Below are 22,186 nucleotides of genomic sequence, written 5' to 3'. Positions count from 1 at the left end.
AGTTGCTCATGTTTACTCACATGGAGGATTTTTGAAAATTAGTGTAGGTCCCCTTTAATGTATATTATAATATATAAAGCAAAAATAATAATAATTAGTTCCACTTGATAAACCTATGAAGGGTGAAAATGGGCACAGAATTTTGCAACTTTTTTTTACAAATTTAATAAAAAATAAAGCTCATTTAGTAAATGAAAAATTAAGATACCAATATAACTTCAATTTAATGAATGTGGATGAGGGGCGTGTATTCTTTCTTCCTCTCTTTCTCTGTGTGACAGCACAGTGTTATAATACGGTAGTAAATCACGTCTCTCCCCGGCTGGCTGATGGGCGGCTCAGCGCAGCGCTGCCCGCCCTGTGGGTGTGTTTAAGGCAAATGGGCCTCTGCATCCACCTGCTAGCGCCCTGCCTCCCTACAGTCAGGAGCGCCCAACTTTCCTGAGGAGCACACGCTGCGTGCCTGGACCTCTCTACACCACAGGGACTTTGTTTCCAACTGATTTTTTCCCACGAGATGTTGTTTGTGGTCGTGCGACGACAGTATCTCCTCGCCTCGCGTTCTCGCTTAAGACTGAACTAGAGAAACATTTTCTCCTTTTTTAAACTGTCATTTTCTTCCCGTGCACTGACAACTCCGGGGCCAATAACCGCGCAGTGTACACAGGTAGACTGCAGACTGCCTTTCTCAGTAGGGACTGTCCAGCAGCAGCACCGGGATTTTCTATTATTATTGATTCCAACTTGGAGACGAAAGTGACCGATCTGTTGGAATTGATTTATTCAATGATTTGCAAGGTTGTATCTGAAGTTATATTCGGAAAGCTGTAACAATAAGGTAAGCCTTTTTTGTGCTGTTGCTTTTTGCTTGTTATTTTCAGTTTAACCTTACCTCTCTATTATTGATTGTATTATACAAAAACAGCAGAAACTACCCGTTGTTTTTTTTTAATTTGTAATAATATTTACATCATGTACCAGTAGGCTAACTGCTTTGCTTTAGCTTATAAAAATAAATATTACAATTTTTAATTCCGATAGGTCACAACCTTAATTCTTATATGCATCATCCTTACTATTTATTGAATTGCTTTTCGGTTTAGGCACTAATACCACACCAGACTGTTTACAGTTCTGTCATCCATGTGCCAAGGCTGCCAGTCTGTCACACAGATTTCAGTCTATGCCATTCAGCTACATCGAAGCTTTTTTGCATAGGCTTCATTTTATATTCTTCATTGCTGAAGAACATAGTGATGAAAAGTGTGAAGTGTGTTGTTTTTATTGTCATATGTCCAGCATGTATATGCATATCGGGCAAGGAGGCTTTTTTATGTGTCTTTTTGTTGTGAAATATGAAAAATCAAAGTGTTTCTGTAATATTTATTGTCCACTGAATAAACCAACCATAGTCAGGAGGACAGTTATGTTGCCACTGACCTGACTTGTGTTTTTTTTTTTTTGACCAAGTTTAATGGTTACATTGCATTTGTCCAACATGTGACTTTTATATATATATAATAACTTGCAGACACAAACAATGAAGAAGCTGAAATCATCAATGGATGTGATATCTTCTGTAGGTAATAGAGCAGTTTGGACTAGTGTGCTGGATTTAAATTATGCAGTTTCCATAAACAGTTTTTCTGCAAACTCGATCTTATTCATTTTATGTGAGTGGACTATGTCTGTCAGCCTCCTTGAGAAGTGCCTTATTTGATTTAATCTGCTTGTGTGAAGGACTTGGCTGCTGTCTCAGAATAAACAGCTGGATGGTTTACAAATTGTCAGTAAATAGCCGAGGTTTAAACAGCTGGGTTATGCTCATAAATCCACTTGAGCCAACCGGTCTGAGGTCTCTTTGGCTCTGCTAAGTGATGTCTCGAAAGGTGTGTTTGAGATGGAGACGACCCGTTCCAAATGTTCAGTGTTTGCAGTCGGAACATAAGGATGATATGTGATCATATGTGATATATGTGGAAAATACAACAAAAAAAACACAAGTGGCAACATGGTAGAGATGATTAAATGGACAAAGTGTGGATTTGATGGATAATGGCCAAAGGCCAGAGGTGGCCTGTTAGACAAGTCTTTCTCATGATTTGTGACAGATGTGTGGATCATTGTGGTTGCTCCCTGGTGTCTATTATTCATTAACTTGAGACTTTATTGATGACCACCACTGCATTGCGTTGAAGGCTTGTTAAACTGTTCCAGCTAGCGTTTGTCATCATTTGTAACCCCTTTAGCAAAAAGTTAATATGTTATTTAAGATTGCACAAATTGCAACTTTTTTAGGCTTCTTTCTCTTGTAAGCGTGAGGCATGGTACAACCTGCCATTAGGCAAAGCTTTTATTACAGAGCAGAGCAGCACACACACTTATGGTGTCATGACGCAGGAATGTGTTTTGGCAGTATGGTGTTTGCATCAGTTTGTCACACACTCTGAAAAAACAAACATAATTCTTCCCAAATGGAAGCGTGTACACATCTCTAAAAGCTTGGCTCCAAGCTCCCAGAGATCTGCCTGTAATCTCCACATTACACCTCAGCGCTGCATCACCAAATCTAGCAAGGATGAGGCCTTTGGGAGCCATTGATTTGATGTGTCACATAAATTAAAAACAGTCTTATTGTGGCAGCATTGTGTCATTGAGGAAACGTCCTCTCTTCTCACGTGTTTGTTTCTCTGTCCCTGCAGAGATTTCATTTCAAACACTCTTCGTGTGGAGGTTGGTTGACCATGCAGCTGGACGGTCTGTGGACGGTCCACGCCCTCCTGGCACTGTCCGGCTTCGCTCTCGGGAACCCAGTGATCAATGACCCATTGGCCGCACCCCGCGTCTTCGTCTCCTTCAAAGGTAGGAACCTGAAGCTCATCCTCCACTCTTTTATTCCCACCTGCCTCTCATGCCTGGTCTGCAACTGGTGTTCGGACTCTTCTAATTCTGTGCCGGTTTGTTAACCTCAGCCATGTGTTTGCTCCTTCCTTGACTGATGACTTGACAGCTGTGTAATTGGGGCGATTGTGGCTTTGATAAGTGCTGAGGGGTTTTTGCAGATGAAGAACTTACAGCCTTACCAGACTCTAGTGTTACATCGCAGAGTAGACTGCAAACAAAACGTCTACCTGATTTGCTGGCCCGTCTTCAGACCTCCAGGCATTGTAATAACCACCAGAGGCTTCCATGGCTTATGTTGTACAAAATAATAAAAAAATGCAAACAACGGCTGAGCAGATGCACATATCGACAATATTGTGGGGGTCTTGTTCATACTCCTTTTGAAACAATATACAGTACATAATTATTGTTTTAGTTAATCAAATGCAGCATCTTTATCTTCAATCATCTTTATTATGGAATCCCTAAATTGGAGCCATAAAGGGAGACGGGATAATAAGGAGCATGTAATAACTCTACGGCCATTATGTGATTATTCCCTGGTGAGGCAGAGATGTGTACTTTAGGGGGCTGTGCGTTCCAGTGGCCGTGCAGATTAGGTGAGATGGGTTGCCGGGTTCTGAGGGGTGCACAGTGAGAGAGAGTATTATCAAGAGCAAATTGCCAGGATCAGCCAAGCAGAGCGACGTCCCCTAGGCCTGTCCTGCTCGGAGATCAAGCCTTTGATTAGCATCCAGAGAAAAGCCGAGGCAGTGAGTAGCAGCGCCCCTGTTTGCTTTGCTTTCCATTTCCCAGCGCTCCCGAGTACAAGTTGACTTAATTAAGTGGACTGGCACAGTTCATTGTTGAAGGCGTTTTCCTGCTTTAATCAAGTAGGATTTACCACATCAGTGAACGCACATCCAGAGCTCAGCAGTTTTTTTCATTTTCCAAATATAATTTTAGTCAGTTCGTCGAGAAAATGCTATGTTGTTTTTTCGAGAGCTGTAAATGACTCTATATGATTTTCTGGGAGCAGACACATTGGTTGCTTTTGTATAGGTGCATCATTGGATGGCTGCTCATAAGAAATATATTTGTAAGCAGGGGACTAGAGGCTCTGTTCTTTGGTTGACAAGCAAAGTGGAAAAAGCACGGCTCTCCTGCTTACCTGCGTGTGTTTGCCTCTCCGGTCAATATGAATTTCACAGTCTACTGCTGCTGCCTTTCTCAGAGGAATTCAACCCCCCCCACCCCCCCACCCCCCTCTCCATCCATTCAATATTATGACTCTCTCTCCCTTAATTGCTTTTTGAGAGGCCCTTGTAGTCCTTACCTAGGTGAGCTGGCTCCGCTTCCCCTGATGCATCATGATGTGTTAAGTTTTTGCTTGAGCTGTTTGGGATTGCAGTTTGCCTCCGAGCAACAGCTTTAAGGGAACACAGTATGACGACAAGTGTGGACGATATGAAGGTTATTTTATGATTACGAGGAAAAGAATGTGCTAATTATAAGTCCCGTTTATTATTATTGATCATTATGGCAGCGTGTCTCACTGTGAAGGAAAACTTAAATTGCAGCTATTAAAGCTGAATTTTTCTCTCAGCGTTGAACTAAACACATGTCCCAAACTGATTAACTCAGTAGCAGAGGAGCGAGGTTCAGAACCATGACCTCCATCTGGAAGGCTCTCACTTCCCCATTAAAGCAGGTAGAGTAAATCATGGGACCTAATTGCTTTGCTTTGGCTTCATGTCGTGTGCACTGCTTTTATGACAGAGAAAACACCTTCTGTGGTATAGACTCTGAAAATATTTAGAAGCTATAAGGGTAAATAATGCATCTACTAGTACACATTTCAATAAGATTAGAGTTTGTTGAGTCTGTGGGGTAAACCTTGGAAGTAGACTTTGTTCAGGCTTATCACGTTTTCTACCCCAGTAAGCTGAGTTAGCAATAAGAAAGTAGCTTGCTTCAGTTCAGACAGCAAATACACGTAATCAGTGTCAGATGAGTGTTTTGTTGAATGAGAAGATGGAGCCAAGCAAATCCGCCGTAGATAATCGCAAGACATTCTAAGATTAGTTGAGACAAGACTGCTGTCGCCAGCAACCCCCAAGAGAGGAATCATTTCAACCAGTCAACCTGGAACTGCTGAGAATCTGCTAGTTTGAGTTAACACACACCCAAAGGGACTCCTGGCATGAAATGTAAGAATAGGGTGGGCTAGTAGTAAGGTAAGGAGTGAAGTCAAGACATTTGATCGTAGGGCGATATGAAGAAAAATATAGTCAAAATTAAATAAAAATGTCAATCACCCGTTCTGATCCTTGCACTTTATGTTCATTTTGCATTATAAGTTCTTATTAAAATGAGAAAATGCTCAGAACTTTTCATTGGTCGAGTATTTAATTCACACTGGAGTGTGCAAAAACTACTTGAACTACTTGAATTGCCATAAAACCTGCTATATTTTGATATACTAATTTGGAACTCAGTCATAATGTTTTTCTTAGCTGTATTTCATGTAGGGCTCCATATAGTCCAACCATTTGTCCAAAACCCGAATACTTTTAGTTTATTATCATGTACAACAAACAAAGCATCTCATCTCATCTTCATCCGCTTCTGGAGCCAGCATGTGCTTGGCAACTTTGCTTGATAAGTGGCAACCTAATGTAAGACACCAATTAATTGGTCAGTGAAATAATTCTAATGGATAATAAATGAGTGACCTTGATTTTTCTTTCTGTACAGTGGGGTCGAAGTATAGTAAAGCCATCCTTCATCCTTCCTAATTCTGTCCCAATGTAGTGCCATCAAATCAGCTCATTTTAAAGCTGCCCATCCCTGAAGTGAAATACTGAAATAACATGTGAAAGGATTTTGTGAGAGTATTGCCTTTCCGTGAGACTCCAAAGTCATGCAAGTGCCTCTGTAGTGTAAATCCATTAAGAGGTTGACTGATTTATATGTGCAGTTTTTTAGAGTCTTTTGTTTGTATCACACTGTGATCTGCATAAAACAACCCCAGCCTCTGAATGGACAAAGCACTCCTGAGGGAAGTTTTGCTATGTGATGTTTGCAAAGTGAACATTACTGCTTTTGGCCCACATTTCCTCAATGACACATTTGAGTTATGCTTTAAGAAGATCCAAATCTAAATCCCTGCTGATATCACAAATGCACCTCTACTTCATCTGGGCTGCCACAACTTACAAAACATCATTCTACTGTCCATGCTTTATATTCAGTTGTTTACGTGGAAGGGGTAACTGGCAACTTAACGCCTTTTTAGACATCTTAAAACAATGGGGTTTCTCAGTCTGCTTAGATAAACAGACAGCAGGTAAACATAAGTTAAGAATAAACAGAGGCACAGGGTCAAGAATCCCCACGATTGTAAATTTTCACTTTGAAAGGCCATGCAGACGTAATTTACAGCTGAGGGTGGAGCCAAGTCTTGCGTCTTGTGAGAATAAACACGGTGCACCGCTCACCTTTTCTCACTTGGCGTTAATGCTGCTTTGACAACTACAGCAATGGAATTATGGTCTGTCAATACAAAGGAAAAGTCCTTTAAATACAACAACATCATAAGGATTACAATACACTCCCCCCTCCTCCCAGTGAGTACATACAAGGCCAAATCCACACAGGCGACATAAGAATATGGGTCAACTTTTGCCACAATAAAGCTCACCGATGCCAGAGCAGGTGGCAGTAATAGGAAGCAACTCTGGCTCGTCATTATTCCAGATATTTCTCATCTGCACGCCCTCCTTCGAAGGGCTAACGCAGGTTCCTATTTTTACTCCTCAGCAAAGTCTTTAGTCTATATCGAGTGAGAGTGTGTTTGTGTGGGTGGGTGGCAGCGTAGAGGGTTAGAAACTCCCCTTTGGTGTTAAATGCTAGGCATTCTGTGTCGGCCCTTGTTATGTAGTAGCTATGATTTTTAATGCGCAGGAATAACAACAGATGAGGATTACATTTGAAAATGTGTTTAAAAAAGCAGCTGAGAAGTGTATCCTGACAGTGAGGTAGTTGTTTTGATAAGTCAACAGTTTGCTATCGGTTCATCTCTGCCTCCTTGTCACTTCTACTAGTAAATGTTTAAACTATTATTACTGTTGTTCACACAATACATTCCAGTGGTCACTTTCTTCTTTGTGCTCCAGAGGTACACATTAGTGGTCTGAATTATCGGACGCTGACCCTATTGGTTATGACAGCATTCACTTTTGACACTGGAGCCGTGTGTTTGCTCAATATTGACTGTTTGAACGAACAACTATAATGTGGTTTCCTTATTAAGTTTACATCCAGGCTTTTGCTGCTCTATGAAGTAAATGGACTGTGTTGCAATGTGAAATCTCATTCTTCTTCTTGTTTAGCTGCCATCTATATTGCAGGGTACCTACCTCAAGCATTGGCACACCTTCGCCCTAACTGTAATATTTCTGTATTGACGAACCACATGCAGAAGTCGCGAAACCACTGCCCCAGTAGTCTGGCACCGCTGCTGTGATCTCTAATTACTGTTTGTCAGGGCTGAGTCCATGTAACCCCACAGCAGCAAAGTAATGACTGACAAAGCATTGAAAACCACTATTACTTTGGCCATGTCCCAGACCTCAGCATCTCTCCAAAGCAGCTAAGCCAGGTTATATTTAGTGTAAAACTCTCTTCTCCCTCAGCAGCCACACAGCAGTCATTTGTAGTGCCATGGTTAACCATTGAACACAGTTGGCAGGGTGGTGACGGTGGTTTAAGTGCAAACACAGCTTGGTCCGGCACAACTTACACTCTGCTGTGATCCAGCTGTCGAGAGTGTCAACAACAACAAAAACAACAACAACAACAACTCAACAAGAGCTCCCCAAACTTTATAGAGTTGAATTTGTGTCACATTTAATGTATATATCACTGTCACTATCACTATATCACACACATGCCTTCACTTGTTTAGTAGTTTATTAGTCCAGAAAATCATGTTGCATGGATTTTTTTCTCAAAGAATGAGATACTGAATTCATGTCAGAAATGAATGTAGCTCACCTTGAAATACCTTTACATCTACAATAAAATACATCTCCCAAAAAAACCCCTGTAATTATGAGCCCAAAACTGTGTATCGAAAGTTGGCGTTGAATTTCAATCAAAAGCATGCAACAATCATGCTAAAATGACATGTGATTGCTGACCCGGCACAGTCTTCGTCCAAACTCGAGGCGTGGATGATTATCTAGTCAAAGATAATTGTTAGACGTCTAAATTTTCAATCATCTCAGGTTGACAGGGATTGATTATCTACCTGCCTGTGAGCCCCTGTTACATAAACTATGTCCCCTGTTTGGTGGATGACTGATAGAACCATGATTGCATTTTATTTCCAGACGAGTTGGTACATTGTCTTCAGTGGAATGCTATGAAGATGATAGTGACAGCTGGAGGAACAAAAAGGCAACAGTGCACTTTGGCGTTGGGCCACATTTCAAGCACAAAACCAGTGGAATTCAATAACTGTATGTGGATGTTATTTAAATTAGGGCTGGGCGATATGGCCAAAATTAGATCCTGTTATAGGGCATTGAATATAGCATGTTTCTGGTAACACAATACATTTAGTTTGCTCCTGTGTGAATTAAATACTTGACAAATGAAACATACTGAGTATTTTCTAATTTTATTAGGAACTCCAGTGCAAAATGAACTTAACAGCAAGAATCAGGACAAGTGTTCAAATGACGGAAATATTGCTGTAACGCAGTTTGTACGCTGAGTTTTCAATGTTGCGATAGAAGTGACGTAGAAAAATATCTAAGATAGACATTTTTATATATATTTTTTTTGAAACAGATAAAGTCATACTGCCCAGCCCTAATTTCCATGAGAGTTACAGTTCTGACACTAGTTCAGCAATTATTGCTTCTGAAGCAAACCTTTGCTCTTTAATAGTTGGTATGGAGAGGAATCATTTATTTTTGCACAAAACAATAATTAAATTACATTACTCTGTAATGCTTTGCAGTTGACCTCAGCAGTTAAATCTGTCAGCCGTGTGCATCAGTATTATAGAAGGCAGCACGGCTCCTATTCTCACCTATCTCCTTGTCAGGCGGATGTGTTGAACAGTAGTGTTATATTCCTCAAAAAAGATGAGTATGTTGGCACCCTTCAGCACATTGCCCCTGAATCCAGCAGTATTCTTGTGTAGTACTCTGATGGTGCCAGCTCCCTTCTGAAAACAAAATTGCGGTCATAGTGTCATCTCATAGCGCTGTCAGCCAACCATTAGCGCTGTCTGCGCCTACTTCCCAGAGCTGATGGAATATCTGTTTTATTTTCTCTTTCTCATACTTGTTGAACGCACACAACCCTTTCTTTATGATGGCTGATGAATCGAGTCATTGTTCTTGAGTGTTATAGAATATTGGCACCTTGTGCTACATGATTCTCTTGCCATATGGCCACAAAGTTGTAAAGTGTATCGCTGGCAGTTTGGGTGGTCCTAATGTTTGATGAAAGAGGAAATACTATCAGTGCTGGTCTCTGGATTCTCCAACATCTGGCTAATAGGTGCTGGATATATTGTATGTGTTCAGGTGCAGAAGACTTAGCAGGTAACAAGGCTCTTATACATCTCCAGGGGATTATTGTGGGCAGGGGAAACTGAAGGTGACAGAGTGCCGTCTAAATATAGTCTAACTCATCTTTGAATGCTCTGTTTCCTGCTGCAGTTCTGTCTGTCTTCCCTCTCCTACTCATTTCTCTTCCCCTGGCATGGGAAAGGCAGTAAATGCACGGGGCCCGGGGTGTTTGGAATTCCTGGCATGGAAGTGCTCTTCTCTTTTAGCATCTGCAGAAAGAGGGATATGTTGTGTTGAGAGTGTGGTGTGCCCTCTATGGTCAGGGTTTCACCTGTGGTGCAGCCTTCTGAGTCGGGTTACGGGCTCTGTCAGTGCCTCGCCTCCAGTGAAACCAAGATGGTCTCTTGAAAAGACTGAGGACCCAGTGTTGTCTGTCCGTCTTGTCTTTCACAGGCATGTTGTTGCATCTGTTGCCTCCCCTCCTCCCCGAATCTCTCCTCACAGACTGGAAAATACCAGCCAAATTGTCCAGATACTGTGAATCACTTTTCCCCACCGGTGCAGCATATCCTCCCATGTGTTTTTATTTATGGAACTACAGTTGAACTTTTTTTTTTTCAACTTAACATGAAATGGCCAAAACTACAGAATTAGAGCAACGATTACAAACAGAGCGGAGCTGATGCAATTATGTCTTTTATGCAGAATATAGGCAAACATGTTGGAGCTGTAAATGATTCCATATGGCCAAACAAAGAAATATGACAGTACTAGGTTATTTCCTGTAATCACAAAACTGCCAGGGCAAGGTTTTACTCCCACTATGGTAGCTTTAGACCATGCCAGTCACATCATAGGAGCTCTGTCAGGTGAGATTAAACTTTATGAATATTTTCAGTGAAGTGGAGAAAATTGTCACCATCTTTTTCTTATTATACTAGCCCTTTGTTCAGGAAACTGTTTCTCTTTTTACTGTTTTTTTTTTTCTCAATCTGAGTCTGCGACTTGGTATCTAGCACACCTTCAAGGTTAGTCCTTTTTCTAGGTAGCATAATTAAGACTTCCTGTGGGATCTCATGTCTTTCACCTGTGAAAACAGGGCATTAGTGGAGACTGGATAAACAGGTTGAGGACTCAGACTGGCTTTGTCTCTGTACCACTGCTGGGACTGAACACTGTATATTCTTAGTGGTAGTGTTTCTCTTGTGGCAGATTAAGGTGTCAGGTAGAATAATGGTCCAGGTGGATTAGACGCCTTTGTGAATCCAGCTCAAACCTGTGCCCAAGTTTCATAAAGGGTTTAGAATGTGATCTGCTATGATATCTGTTCTAGAAGTGTCACATAAGAAAAACTCTGTGAATTTGCAGTCAGTAGAAAGAAGAGTATACAAGGGGAAAAAGGAATTCAGTGGCCACACAAGTGAACAACTCCAAACTGAACCCTGACTATGACGTCTTGTCTTGACCCCCATCATCATATGCTGCTCACAGACAAATTGCAGACCAGAAAATGCTCTTTTTTGTGCATGAAAATGTGAATGTTATTTAAGTTTAAGTCATCTTCCGTCTGTGCTTCAGCGGTTCCCTCATAGCCTCCCCATCAAAGTATTCCCTTCAGCCTCTGTACAACTCATCAAGAACAGGGCAAACTACCTTGTCTTCCACCTCTGTAAATTCTCCCGGTATCACCTGCCTCCCTCTACCCACTCCACTGGCTGTCCGTAGCTTGCTCATAAGATATTCAAAGCCTTTTGCTAGCATACCTGCACCCCCGTACTTCCAAGCCTGTGGCTCCAGCTGTACTTAACACACCGCCCCCTCCCTGCGTTAAGGTACAAAAAGACGCTTGGCTCGCTCTTTGCTACAAAAAAGCCAAGTCATCACTTGTTCACTCTTGTTCCTTCCTTCTGGCTCCCAAACAGTAACAGCGCTCTGATCTGAAAAAACAGAGTCACTCCATTTATGCAGTTGCAAGTCATCTCCTCAAGAATTACCTCATGTCACCCTTATCTCTGAATCATTTGGGCACTCGTTTCTCTGAAAATACTTTCTTACTGTATCCTTGGGTCTGATTGTATTCTTCTTATCTCTTCTTATTGCACTGTTGCACATATTGTTAGTCCCTTTGAATAAACATGTTGGCCTTTCATGTAAATAAAGATCATCTAAAGACTGATGTTGATCTATTGCAGCTTGGATTGTATTTGGAAGTGTGTGGCTGTGTGCATAGTCCTGTTACATGGGTGGTTTACTTCCCGGCCAATAGGAGTGCAAGTGAATGTTTCCTAATAGCCTTGCCATGCATGTGTAGATCCCTAAAGACGTTAAGTACATGGGAGTTTTCAGAAAGGTCAAGTGGTGGAGGGGGGGGGGCAGAAGAGGTCAAGGCCACTGCCCCCCTCTGATCTACAACCTCAACATAATTTCTCACTGTCTGTCAGTGGGGGATTGAGTTTCAGATGCGTCTCGCTGCCTCAGAGACTTGGCCCCACTAATGTGACCTCTCTTCTTTGAGGTCAACAGTAAATACACCATGACTGAGACGGTGCACTGTACCGGAACCTCAGAATGAGGCAGAAAATAATTGTTTGCCATTTGCAAATCACGCATAAATGATAGGCATTGAATTTTGCAAGTACAACTAAATTTTGTGCAAGAAAATCAGTTCATTCTGCTATTCAGGCAGAAATAGTGGATATATATTTTAGGCTGTGCATTTTCCCCTGCAAAAATGGAGTAGTCACAATGTGTTTGTATCAGCTGCAGATTTTTAGGGAACCAAAGGTAGCTAATAAGTTGTTTAAAGTTTGTTCAGTATTAAAACAGCTGAGTATATCCAAAAACACAGATGTAAATGTGTAGTATGCAAGAATAGAAGCCATGCATCTGCAACATGTCCTGCTGTGTGATGTGTCTGGTTATTCAGTAGTTAATCCGTGCAATGTGTTGCATTGATTAGGTTGGGTTAAGTATCAGATCAAAAGGGGAAACAGAGACTGATCGGGGCCAGACCTGGTGTAGTTATTAAGCTTTGATTTACAAATCCAGAAAATGTAAACTTGAAGGATAAAATACACATCTTTGCTACTCAGTTTATAAGACCAACATGTACTAAAAACTAAGCCATACTCGCTTTTCTTAAGCCCCCTTTCACACATGCACTGTAAACCTGAAATTATCTAAACATTACGTGGTGAAGCTGTATGTGACAATGCAAATGTCCAAGATTGGACATTAGCAGGACTTTACCTTGCCAACTCCCTAGTACAAAGACTGTTTAATCTCAGAGTCCAAAGTGTGAGAATTCACAGGAATAGAAGAAAACAAACATCTGAGGGTTAAGAAGAAGGGTGATTTATATGAAGATGCTAACGGAAATGTCTAACTGGAGAGACCATTCTGTCAGTGAGGGCTGAATTCAAACAAATTCCTTGAACAGCAAGGGACCCGGTTGTTTAAGACCAAATGACGAATCGGCTATGCGAGCGCGGTGTAATCCTCATCATATCCTGCCTCCTGCCACACTACCTGGCGCCACTCCCTGCCTAAACCAAACAGTGTATTTCCAGTAAGTGAGAAAGCATCTGACACAAACAATCAGGGTGCAGTTGAGAAAACCACTTTAGAAAGCCAGAGGAAAATACATTTTCTGTTTAAGTTTAGAACACAGCAACTGGATGCTATACTGATTGTTTTAGAGTTCATTGAAGCATGTTAGGAGTAAAATTGCAGGCAGCATTTCACCCTCAAAACCAATCCTTTCACCATGTTTGTCCCTGCTTCCCACCTCTTCATCTGGTCAGTGATGAGGTCATATACTATTACACTTTTGTAAGGGGAAATGAGGCTGTTTGGAAGACACACTGAAGAGTTTGGCCCATAAGAGCACTCAGACATATTACAATGCATGCACTTTGATGCCTTTGTAGTGGCATCGTTTTGAAATGCTGATTTGGAGATTTCCCTATTGCTGTTGGTGGAGTAGGTGTTAATTGCAATGTGTGTGGATGGACTCTCATTTACATCCATTAAGGCCGGGCCAGTGCCAGCAGTGACCCCCCAATAGGCGTTTTTTGTCAATGACCCATCCTTTCAGGCCCCCTCCTGCGACGGTGCCTCCTCTTGATTTGTGAAGGAGTGAAAAAGAGAAACCCTGGCATGCAGTTCCCCTTGTTGTTGTTGTTGTTTGGTGTCGCCCACACACTCTTCCCCCTTGTGAAGGTCCTATAGCTGCAGGGGTGTTTGTGTAGGTTTGCCTCTTATTCACAGAAGTTCATTCACATTCTGGGAGACCTGGGGGTGGGTGTCAAACTGGCATCAGGTTTTTTTTTTGTCAATGAATGCGGCGCACAGCATCCCGCAGGCCTTTCTCTGCTCTGCCTATAGATTTCTCAATCCACGTCCAAGGATCACCACTGTGGAGCTGCAAAGGGAGGACAGCGGTTTAGAATGGAGGTGAAAAATGAGGTCCTTGGATGGAGGGAAAGTCAAGAGGAGCAGAGGTGACTGTTTACATCCTCCACTCCAGACTGGCATGCTGCCAAACCAGTAGTGGGAGATGTGTCACAATATGAAAGCAGTAGGATTATTAGTATTAAGGGTACTGTTTGTAAAACGATTTGGTAATGCCCTAATGTTGCTCACTTTGTTCAGTCACTCACCCCCCATCTTTGTTTCTCTGATCTCCCTACTTGTCTGAGTGGGATGTGAATCCTCTTGTTGTTGTGTAAACCTTAAGATGAGAAGGGGGTGGTTTTACTGTGTGCGCTAAGTCCCTGTTTGACTTATTAACTCAGTTGCTTGTTTTCCTGCTTAGGCCTTCAATGGAGGGTTATTGAACACTTTATTGCCACTTTACTGTGTGGATCTTTGTGGAGGTATTTAATTTCCCCCCATGGGCGTCCTGTGGCGTTTCCCAGAGTTTCGGAGCAGCCTACTTTGCATTTCCTTTCTGTGAGAAGACAAACGGGCCTAGAGTCCAAGATGAACTGCTCTGACAGAGGGAGGGTGAGATATAGAAAAGGGGACAGAGAGAGGAAGAGAAGCAGGCAGAGTGCAAGCTTGGATTTCACTCTTACTTCTTTCTCTCCAAGCTCTGAATCAGTCCAATGTCTCTCTCCTGGGCCGCAGCAGTATGGATCAGGTTTTACCCCAACTTGTCTTCTCCCACCTTCCCAGTTTTGACATGCTTATGTTTTATCTTCCAGGGTGGAAATAGAAGATAGGAAGTAAAGGTGCACACTGAGGAATGCAGTTGCAGAAAGTGTAGAAGAAGTTTGTTTCCACAGTTAGAAAGTTCTGTCAGTAATTGTACACTGTTGGACACGTCCATATTCTGTTGCTTAACTGGAGTTCAGCTTTACTGATGTGTAATCAGGCAGCCATCCACAAATTTGTCACCATTGTGGTTGTATTTCTGCCGCCTTCAATGCTAGAAAAAACATCCCAACTCCACCTCAGGTAATGACTGATATCATCACCCACTTTTACAGTGTTTCCCCTCTTCTGCTCGTAACTCTGTCAGACAGGCCTCACTAATGCAGCTCAACTGTGTCGAGTGTTTACTATTTTAAAGCCTGTAATTTAGCCAGTTAAGCTGCCCTTTTCCCGTCATAGTTCAAGACCAGAGAGGGGGTTCCAGGGGGTCCCAGCACCCACCTCTGTCACATGTTGGACCCCGTGGTGAGCGATGGCTTTTTAATGGAGGCCTCCCTGCAGAAAAGAAGGCTAAAGACACCAACCCGAGGGAATATTTAAAAAACTGGCATAAGAGCAGTAATGAATAAGCAGCTCTTCCTGTTTTCTTAAATGTTTAAGCACCACTGAGTAAAGGTAATTGATTGGAACTAATTAGTGGTGGAGAGATAAATGATGGTAAGGTGAGATGAGGCGCTTTTAATGACACAAGGTGGGGATAGAATACATTGTGAAGTTAACTCTTCAATGTTGAGGTTGCGAGTCCACAGTAAATCTCAGTCATGTGTTTGTGAGTTAATCTCCAAAGCACCTTTATGCTAGAGTGGGTGGAACATAAATCAGGTGAATTTTCCAACACAACTCTTGAGTTGTCTTTGAGCTACAATTAGTTTCCGAAAGAAAATATTGCATTGGAAATAAGAATTACTGTTAGGGTGTCTGTTTTGCTTGTAGGGACATGGCAGGTGCATTTGTTTTAAATCCGGACACTTGTTGCATGTGACAGTGTATGATCCTGCTGGATGTCAGTTTTGACACAGAAAAAATGTTTGCCTATACGTGTCCTCTCACCAGAAATTCCTTTTTGTTTCAAGATGAGACGAGACGAACACTGCATCAAGAAGCTTCCATAACTCAGACATAATTTTATGATGACTCCATTTATTATGATTTGCATGGTCGGAAGGGAAAACAAGAGTTTCTCTTGGCTGGAGCAACAGTAGAAGAAAGCCAACTGAAATTAAATCAACAAGTGTGCATAAACCATGTTTTCTTTTTTTTTATGATGTGCTGTTTCAGTTGCATAATATCAGCTTGTTATTTTCAGCTTGTTAAAAACATTGCAGGAAGAACAACCTAAGAATCCAAGATCCAATTTGTGTCAAAATAACAGACAGCAGAATCGCTGACTGATGCAGCAATGACTCTTCTCACAGCTGGGGCCGACCTCTGCCCGCTCATCTTTCTTATTTTAACACGTCCCCAGCTCTCTCTCTCTCTTAGCAACATGCTTCCGCTGCTTGGCAATGGTGGTGTTGTGAAGAAAATTCCCTTTTGTGCATTAACCAGAAGGGAAGCGCTAAAAAGAGCTGTCATGACCCGGGACAATCACTGACACACCTGATAGTTTACCTGTCAAAGAGTTTCCTCTCCTTTTTAATTCTTCTTTCTGATTTATTGTGATGGACGCTTTCTTGTGGTATTAAGTATGTGTTGATAAGCCTGTGGACACTATCATTCAATGTTCTCACGTAAGGTCTACTGTGAATCCCATTTGATTAAATGCTATTTCCACAGGAGATGATAGATGCAACAGATGTCTTTATTCTCTCTAATATGGCTCACAATTGATTTAATCAGACATTAGGATTGACAGGAGATGAACGCTTTGAAGATAGGTGCTGCTGTTAAACACTCCATTTCAGTGGAACGTTTGTTGATACTTTATCCTTCACATGCTTGTTAGGAAATAAAAAGGCCTTGAGGTTGATAGTGATAAATATCTGAAAAATAAAGTCCTTGCCTGCAATTTTTCATTGTTAAACTAACTGGGCTGTGGATTGAGTTATCTCTCCTTCATGTAAGGAAAACTACTTGGAAAAACTGCTGCTATAAAATTTACTGTATTGTATTATCTTATGATAGGAAGTAAAGTGAATATGAAATAATGTGCACAGGTAGAAATGGTCTGCATCATGACTGTTCCCAGATCTTTTCTCTCTGTGATGCTTAGCAGCTCGACCACAATATATTGCTGCCAAACCAGGTGTGGTTTATACAAACCGTGAAATGGAAAATATACTTTTGAGGATCATTCCAATATTGCAAATTTTACTCACTTAACTACACATTTCATGCACTTTACTACCGACCATAGTCCAAACTGTAGCCCACAGGGAGTCATATTTTGGAAAATACATGTAATTGCATTATGATTCATGATAATGGAGGTAGGGCTGGGCGATATGGCCAAAATCTTCTATATTTGGTCAAATGTATTACCTCTTTAGCTCATTTTATATCTCAGTATGTTTTCTGGTCATTCATTGAATGATCTATATGAAATAACCACATGGCCAAGCCTATTTTTGTACACTCTTGTACTCTCATGTAAATACTTGACAAATGAAAAGTACTGAGTATATTGCCATCCAAAAGTGTAGCATTACCTCCTTCTGCTGGACTGTCCTTTGTCCCATCTATTGCCATGGCCTGTGTGAAAATGTGCAACACTGAAATGTTTCTGAATGAAGTGCATGCATGAATAGTGGAAATCACTAGTGGTGCTGGAAAGGTTATCACACAAATTTCCTGTTAATATGTTTGGATTCTTCATGTCGTTTCTTTAAAAATGATGATTCTTGTATTCTTGCATGTAAAAATAGTTGAAAGTTATGCATTAACTTATGAATAGTAACCTTTTTACAACTGGAAGCTGCCAGAATCATATCTCAAGTGTTGAATTTGGTCCAAAGGTTGTAGGATTTATAAACATAGAATTAAGCCTTATCTTTAATGTTATTGTTTCAGCAAATTCCTGTGCAATTTCATTTTAATACAAAAATGAAAGAAAAACTGCTTGGAAGTAGACAAAGTTGTGTTGTGTGCTGGAAAAATAGAAAAATTAGTAGTTATCTAACACATACACGGTTGGTAGTAAACGATAAAGTCAAGTAGTGAGAGGCATGGCACTTTAATGGTGATGCACACCAATTAATCTCCCACTGTTCCCAGTGGTGATATTCTACTTAATCACACATCATTCCCAAATATTTTCTTTACAGTGAGCTCTCTCTGGCTGACATACAAGTCATACATCTCTAATGAATAGTCAACATTCTCGAGATAAACTTGCCTGGGGAAGCGGAGGTTCCACAAGAGCTCTGTTTTGACTTGTCTCGCTTAATTGCTGCGTCAATTAAAATGTTTTTCAGAAACATCATGTGGGCAGGGCGGGAGCCGGGAGGATCGCAAGAGGCTCTGTCTTGTTCGCAGCTGTGGGTTGCCTGCAGTGTTGATGCAGAGAGACATAGTGAGAGAAAGTGAGGTTGGGTTGCCAGGGTGAGCAGCCAAACACACGCTTTAGGTGTGTTTCCTTGTCCAAATCAGATTAACATATTATTCTGAGATAGCAGTAAACCTTTATCAAGATGTCAGTGCACAGTGAGATAGAGCTTAGCTGGAAGTGCTGTTGACTTAGAGAGTGTAGATCTACTGTCAGCTAAGATTTACTTTTTTGTAAATGTAAGAGTTTTAATCAATTGATAATGAAATAAATGAATCACTTGAACACAGTTAACTTTACAGTCTATCTTTAAGCCTGCTTACTGAAAATAATGGGAAATTATGTGAAAATTATCGGTATGGCTTTCTGTGTATCCACTGTGCACCTATGCCAACGATAACATGCCATATTAACTGCTTACACATTGGAGCTGAGGTTTGTTCTGTTTGGCAAAGTGTAAAAAATCGGTCAATGTTGTCTTTTGGGACACGAAGGACTGGACCCATGATGGGATTCATACCAAACTGACAAAATAAGTGCTGCAGGGCCATGAAACAGTGTGAGAATGAGAAAGTTCTCTTCACAGTGGAGTATGTCTTTGGTACTGAGCACAAACATTTACCTGCCTCGTGGCATGTAGCCCTCCAAAATTAAGTCACCAGGGGAATATTTTCGTTGCATTTGGCCAGTTGCAACCGTTAGATTACAGCCCTGCTCACAATTTTAAAAAATGTGTTCCTCCTTGCTGGTTTCTTGTCTTTACCATCTAGGAATTCACTCTCAACAAAAGCTGCATATTAGCCACTTAGCAATCTATACTTCCGACCTCTCCCATAGCTCATTACGCTGCCAGAACTGCTCAAAACGGGGGCTGCAGGGTCACAGAGAAGGATATCCTGCCTGTCAATCAAATGTCAGGGCTGTCAGGTGTATCTCGCTGTTGCGGATTTAAACCCAAGATGGGGGAAGATGGACGAGTGATTAAAATCTCTCTTAGGGAGGCCGAGTTTTGATTTTTGCCAAATCTCAGTATAGTTCTACAGCTGTCAAGATGTCACCTCAGGCACGACTGAGTTTCCTCTGGGTTAATGAGGAAGAGGGGTAAAGCTTGGGGGGGGGGGGTTATTGGGGCGATATGTGGAGAGATCTTCTTTTCTAAAAGTGTTTTCTTTTTGTAGCCCCTGTGCTGACCCCGTAACATGTGGGATTAATATTGTGGCCAGTGGAAGGCTGCAGAGTAATCTGATTAAATAAAGAGTTTCTGCACACACAGTAGATGCACCACAGGATTTAGAGTATTTTTGATCAACTTCATGCTGGGGCGACACCACTCTCGCTCTCAGTCCATTGACTCTGACATAATATGGCATAGAAACTTGTGGACTGAAGTAAATGGACAGTGATTTGAGTCCATTGAACAAGTTGAAAACAAACCCATCATAACTAATGTATCAAAAATATATTTTATCTTAGAAGAACTGGCCAACAGGGAAAGCAAGAAGGGTTTTTTTGTAGTACAGTGAACTTTTTTTGCTCCATTTAGACTTTTTATTTACTCTTTTTCACTGTATGCCCTTTCCTCCCCTCCCACTTGCTGCATTCTGCTCTCATGCCCGCCTCAGAAGTTATAAATGACTGTGGATTTGGAAGCCTTTCATGGGTTTGTGTAGGGGAGTCCTTTTGTGAGCTTCAAATGTTTGGGGTCAAAGCAAGGCTATCATACACCCAGAAGAATTATGGATGTGTGAAGTGCGAGTTTGTTATTGAAATGATAAAAGGAAGTCCATGAGGGATAATATATCACGCCACTCCAAAAAAACAACAACACAATGTCCGTTAGAGGGAGTGTGGATCTGTCAAATAAGGAGGGCAAGTGTTCATAAAGATACATAAAGGTTTCTTTTCCCACCTGGCTGTAGTGTAACACTACTGGAAAGCAACAGCGCTGACCTCTAAGTGCACTCAGTCTCCCGGAGAGATTGCAGCCTGTGACAGACCATGATGCCACCCCATTAGCTGAGATAAGGCAGGCAGGGATTGAGAAGCTCAGATCAATGAGTCATTATGGGGAGTGCAGAGCTCTGGCCGCAAACGCTGCCCGAGCGGGATGCTTATAGTCGTGGCTTAGCGGCAACGCAGCACAGCAATCCCTCAGCTGCTTCCCACCAACCTGCAGTGAGGCCATCCTGAAAGGAAAACCAAGCAGGATTTTCTTTGGATTAACAGTTGATTCCATGTCAAATATACTATCCAGGAATGATGAGATAGGGCATCAACCTTTTCACCTGACACATTTCAAATTGCCAGAGCAGCCATTAGGTTTCTCACCTTGATGTGGTTTACTTTAATTCCCATTTATGGATTCTGCTTTTCTGTGGAATGTAGAACGCATTTCCTTGTCCCATAGTCTCAGGTCTTCTTTCGTGTGAAAAGCTTCTATTACAAAAAAAAAATGGCTGATTAAAAAAAAAAGATATTTAACAGATGTTTAAACTTCTTTTTAGCACCATTATCGTATCATAACCAAAGGCCAAAACTACAGAAGTTAGTCCTTTAATATGTTACCTACTGTAATCATTATCGGGCTCTGCCTCCTGCAAAATATGTGCTTGTGACAAGCTTTTCATAACATAATGACTCTGACAATTTGTTTAGTGCTCTAATGAATTAAAAAAAATAGGATGCGCGCCTAGCAGTGACATCAACAAATAAGTAGACAATAGCTACTTGTTTGTTATAATGTGTGACCAAAATTGTCTATACACACTTGCAGCAAGTTGGATGCAGGAAACCCTTAGATGAAGTGTGTGTCTTTATTTTAGAAATATTTTGGTGCAGTTTCATGAGTTATGGTACAGAGACCCCCATCCTCCTGCATACGCTACCCATTTCAAATCTGCCCCGAGGCTCAGTGCTCCCTTAATAGCCCCTCCTCTGTGTTACTCTCTACTACATTTTGGCTGATATTGATGATATTGATTGAAAGGGGAGCCCTTAAGTGAATGTGCAAAAAGTCCTGGTAATCAATGATTGACAGTTGGTATTTCGCTCATCAAGGTCACTTTGCCAATTTCAGCACGTAGAAGAGCTGCAGGGTAATCAAGTGATGAGTGAGAAGGAGGGTTTGATTTGTTTCTTCAGATTTTGCTGTACCAGAGGGAGGTCGAACTGAGAGAACAACTTTCAATCACAGTAGTTCTCCAGCTCCAGCAGTAGGACAGAGCACGGGTGAAAGGAGAAATGGGGAAAATTGATCTTTCAGCCACCCAGCTAGACAAAATGCAGCTGAAAAAAAGCTGTTGCACTCCGCCATTACAGCTACAACTACATCTACTCATACTGGGACACAATGCTGTTTTTGTGCACTTCAGAATGAGTAAATCACATTTTGGAGTGTTATTCTTAGCTATTTGATTCCTGTAATGTATACACATTGTTGAAAAGAAGATGTATAAACCAGTAGTTGGAGCTCAGCCAAGACAACTTGAGGACTGGCATTTCACCCCAAAAAGTTACAACAAATTAGTGTTTAACCAGGTTGTACCTGAGGTCACAAAGTGACTTGGCTAGTGACTAAATGAGGTCCTGCTGGTCTGTCAGAGGAAAGTTAGACCCATCAAGTTCACCACCTATGAGCTCCCTATTTAAGATTACGTGTGTGTTGTTCTGGTGCAGACAGGCAGCAGAGTTCTGCTCATAAAGGTCCCACCTCTCTGGATTAATTCTGTTTGGCTGAAAATGTGAGAAAACAGGAGAACCCTGTCTTGATTTAGAAAGCATATTGCCAGAGTCAGGAAATAAATTAAGTGTTTATGGTGCAGTTTAAAGAGGCTGTACTGAGGGGGGTTGAAGGAAGAGAATGGGGATGCTTTGGACGTCTGTCTTTTTATGAGGGCTGATTTGGCCAACATTGCCAAAGCAAACACCTCCGTATTCCACCTCAGAGGAACCAATATGAACCTTTCACACGCTTCTTGCTTTCTGGACCTTCAATTTGAATTTCCCTAATTTT

General features: G+C 41.5%; 1 protein-coding gene across 5 annotated transcripts in view; it reads left to right on the top strand.

Moving 5' to 3' along the window:
* The first annotated feature begins 442 nt into the window (after positions 1-442).
* The window catches only part of LOC310965578 (semaphorin-3F-like), a 67,235-nt gene continuing 45,491 nt past the window's right edge, over positions 443-22,186 (top strand). For all 5 annotated transcript variants that reach the window (XR_014593785.1, XM_083939263.1, XM_083939262.1 and 2 more), the window contains exons 1-2: positions 443-838; positions 2,703-2,862. Coding sequence is in view for 4 of the 5 variants with exons in the window: in XM_083939263.1 (XP_083795389.1) it covers positions 2,745-2,862 (118 nt within the window). In the remaining variant the exon portion in view is untranslated. The remainder of the gene's footprint in view (positions 839-2,702; positions 2,863-22,186) is intronic.

The sequence above is a fragment of the Echiichthys vipera genome, assembly GCF_963691815.1.
Source record: "Echiichthys vipera genome assembly, chromosome: X".
NCBI classification, from domain to species: Eukaryota; Metazoa; Chordata; class Actinopteri; order Perciformes; family Trachinidae; genus Echiichthys; species Echiichthys vipera.
This window is presented reverse-complemented; position numbering and strand designations above follow the sequence as displayed.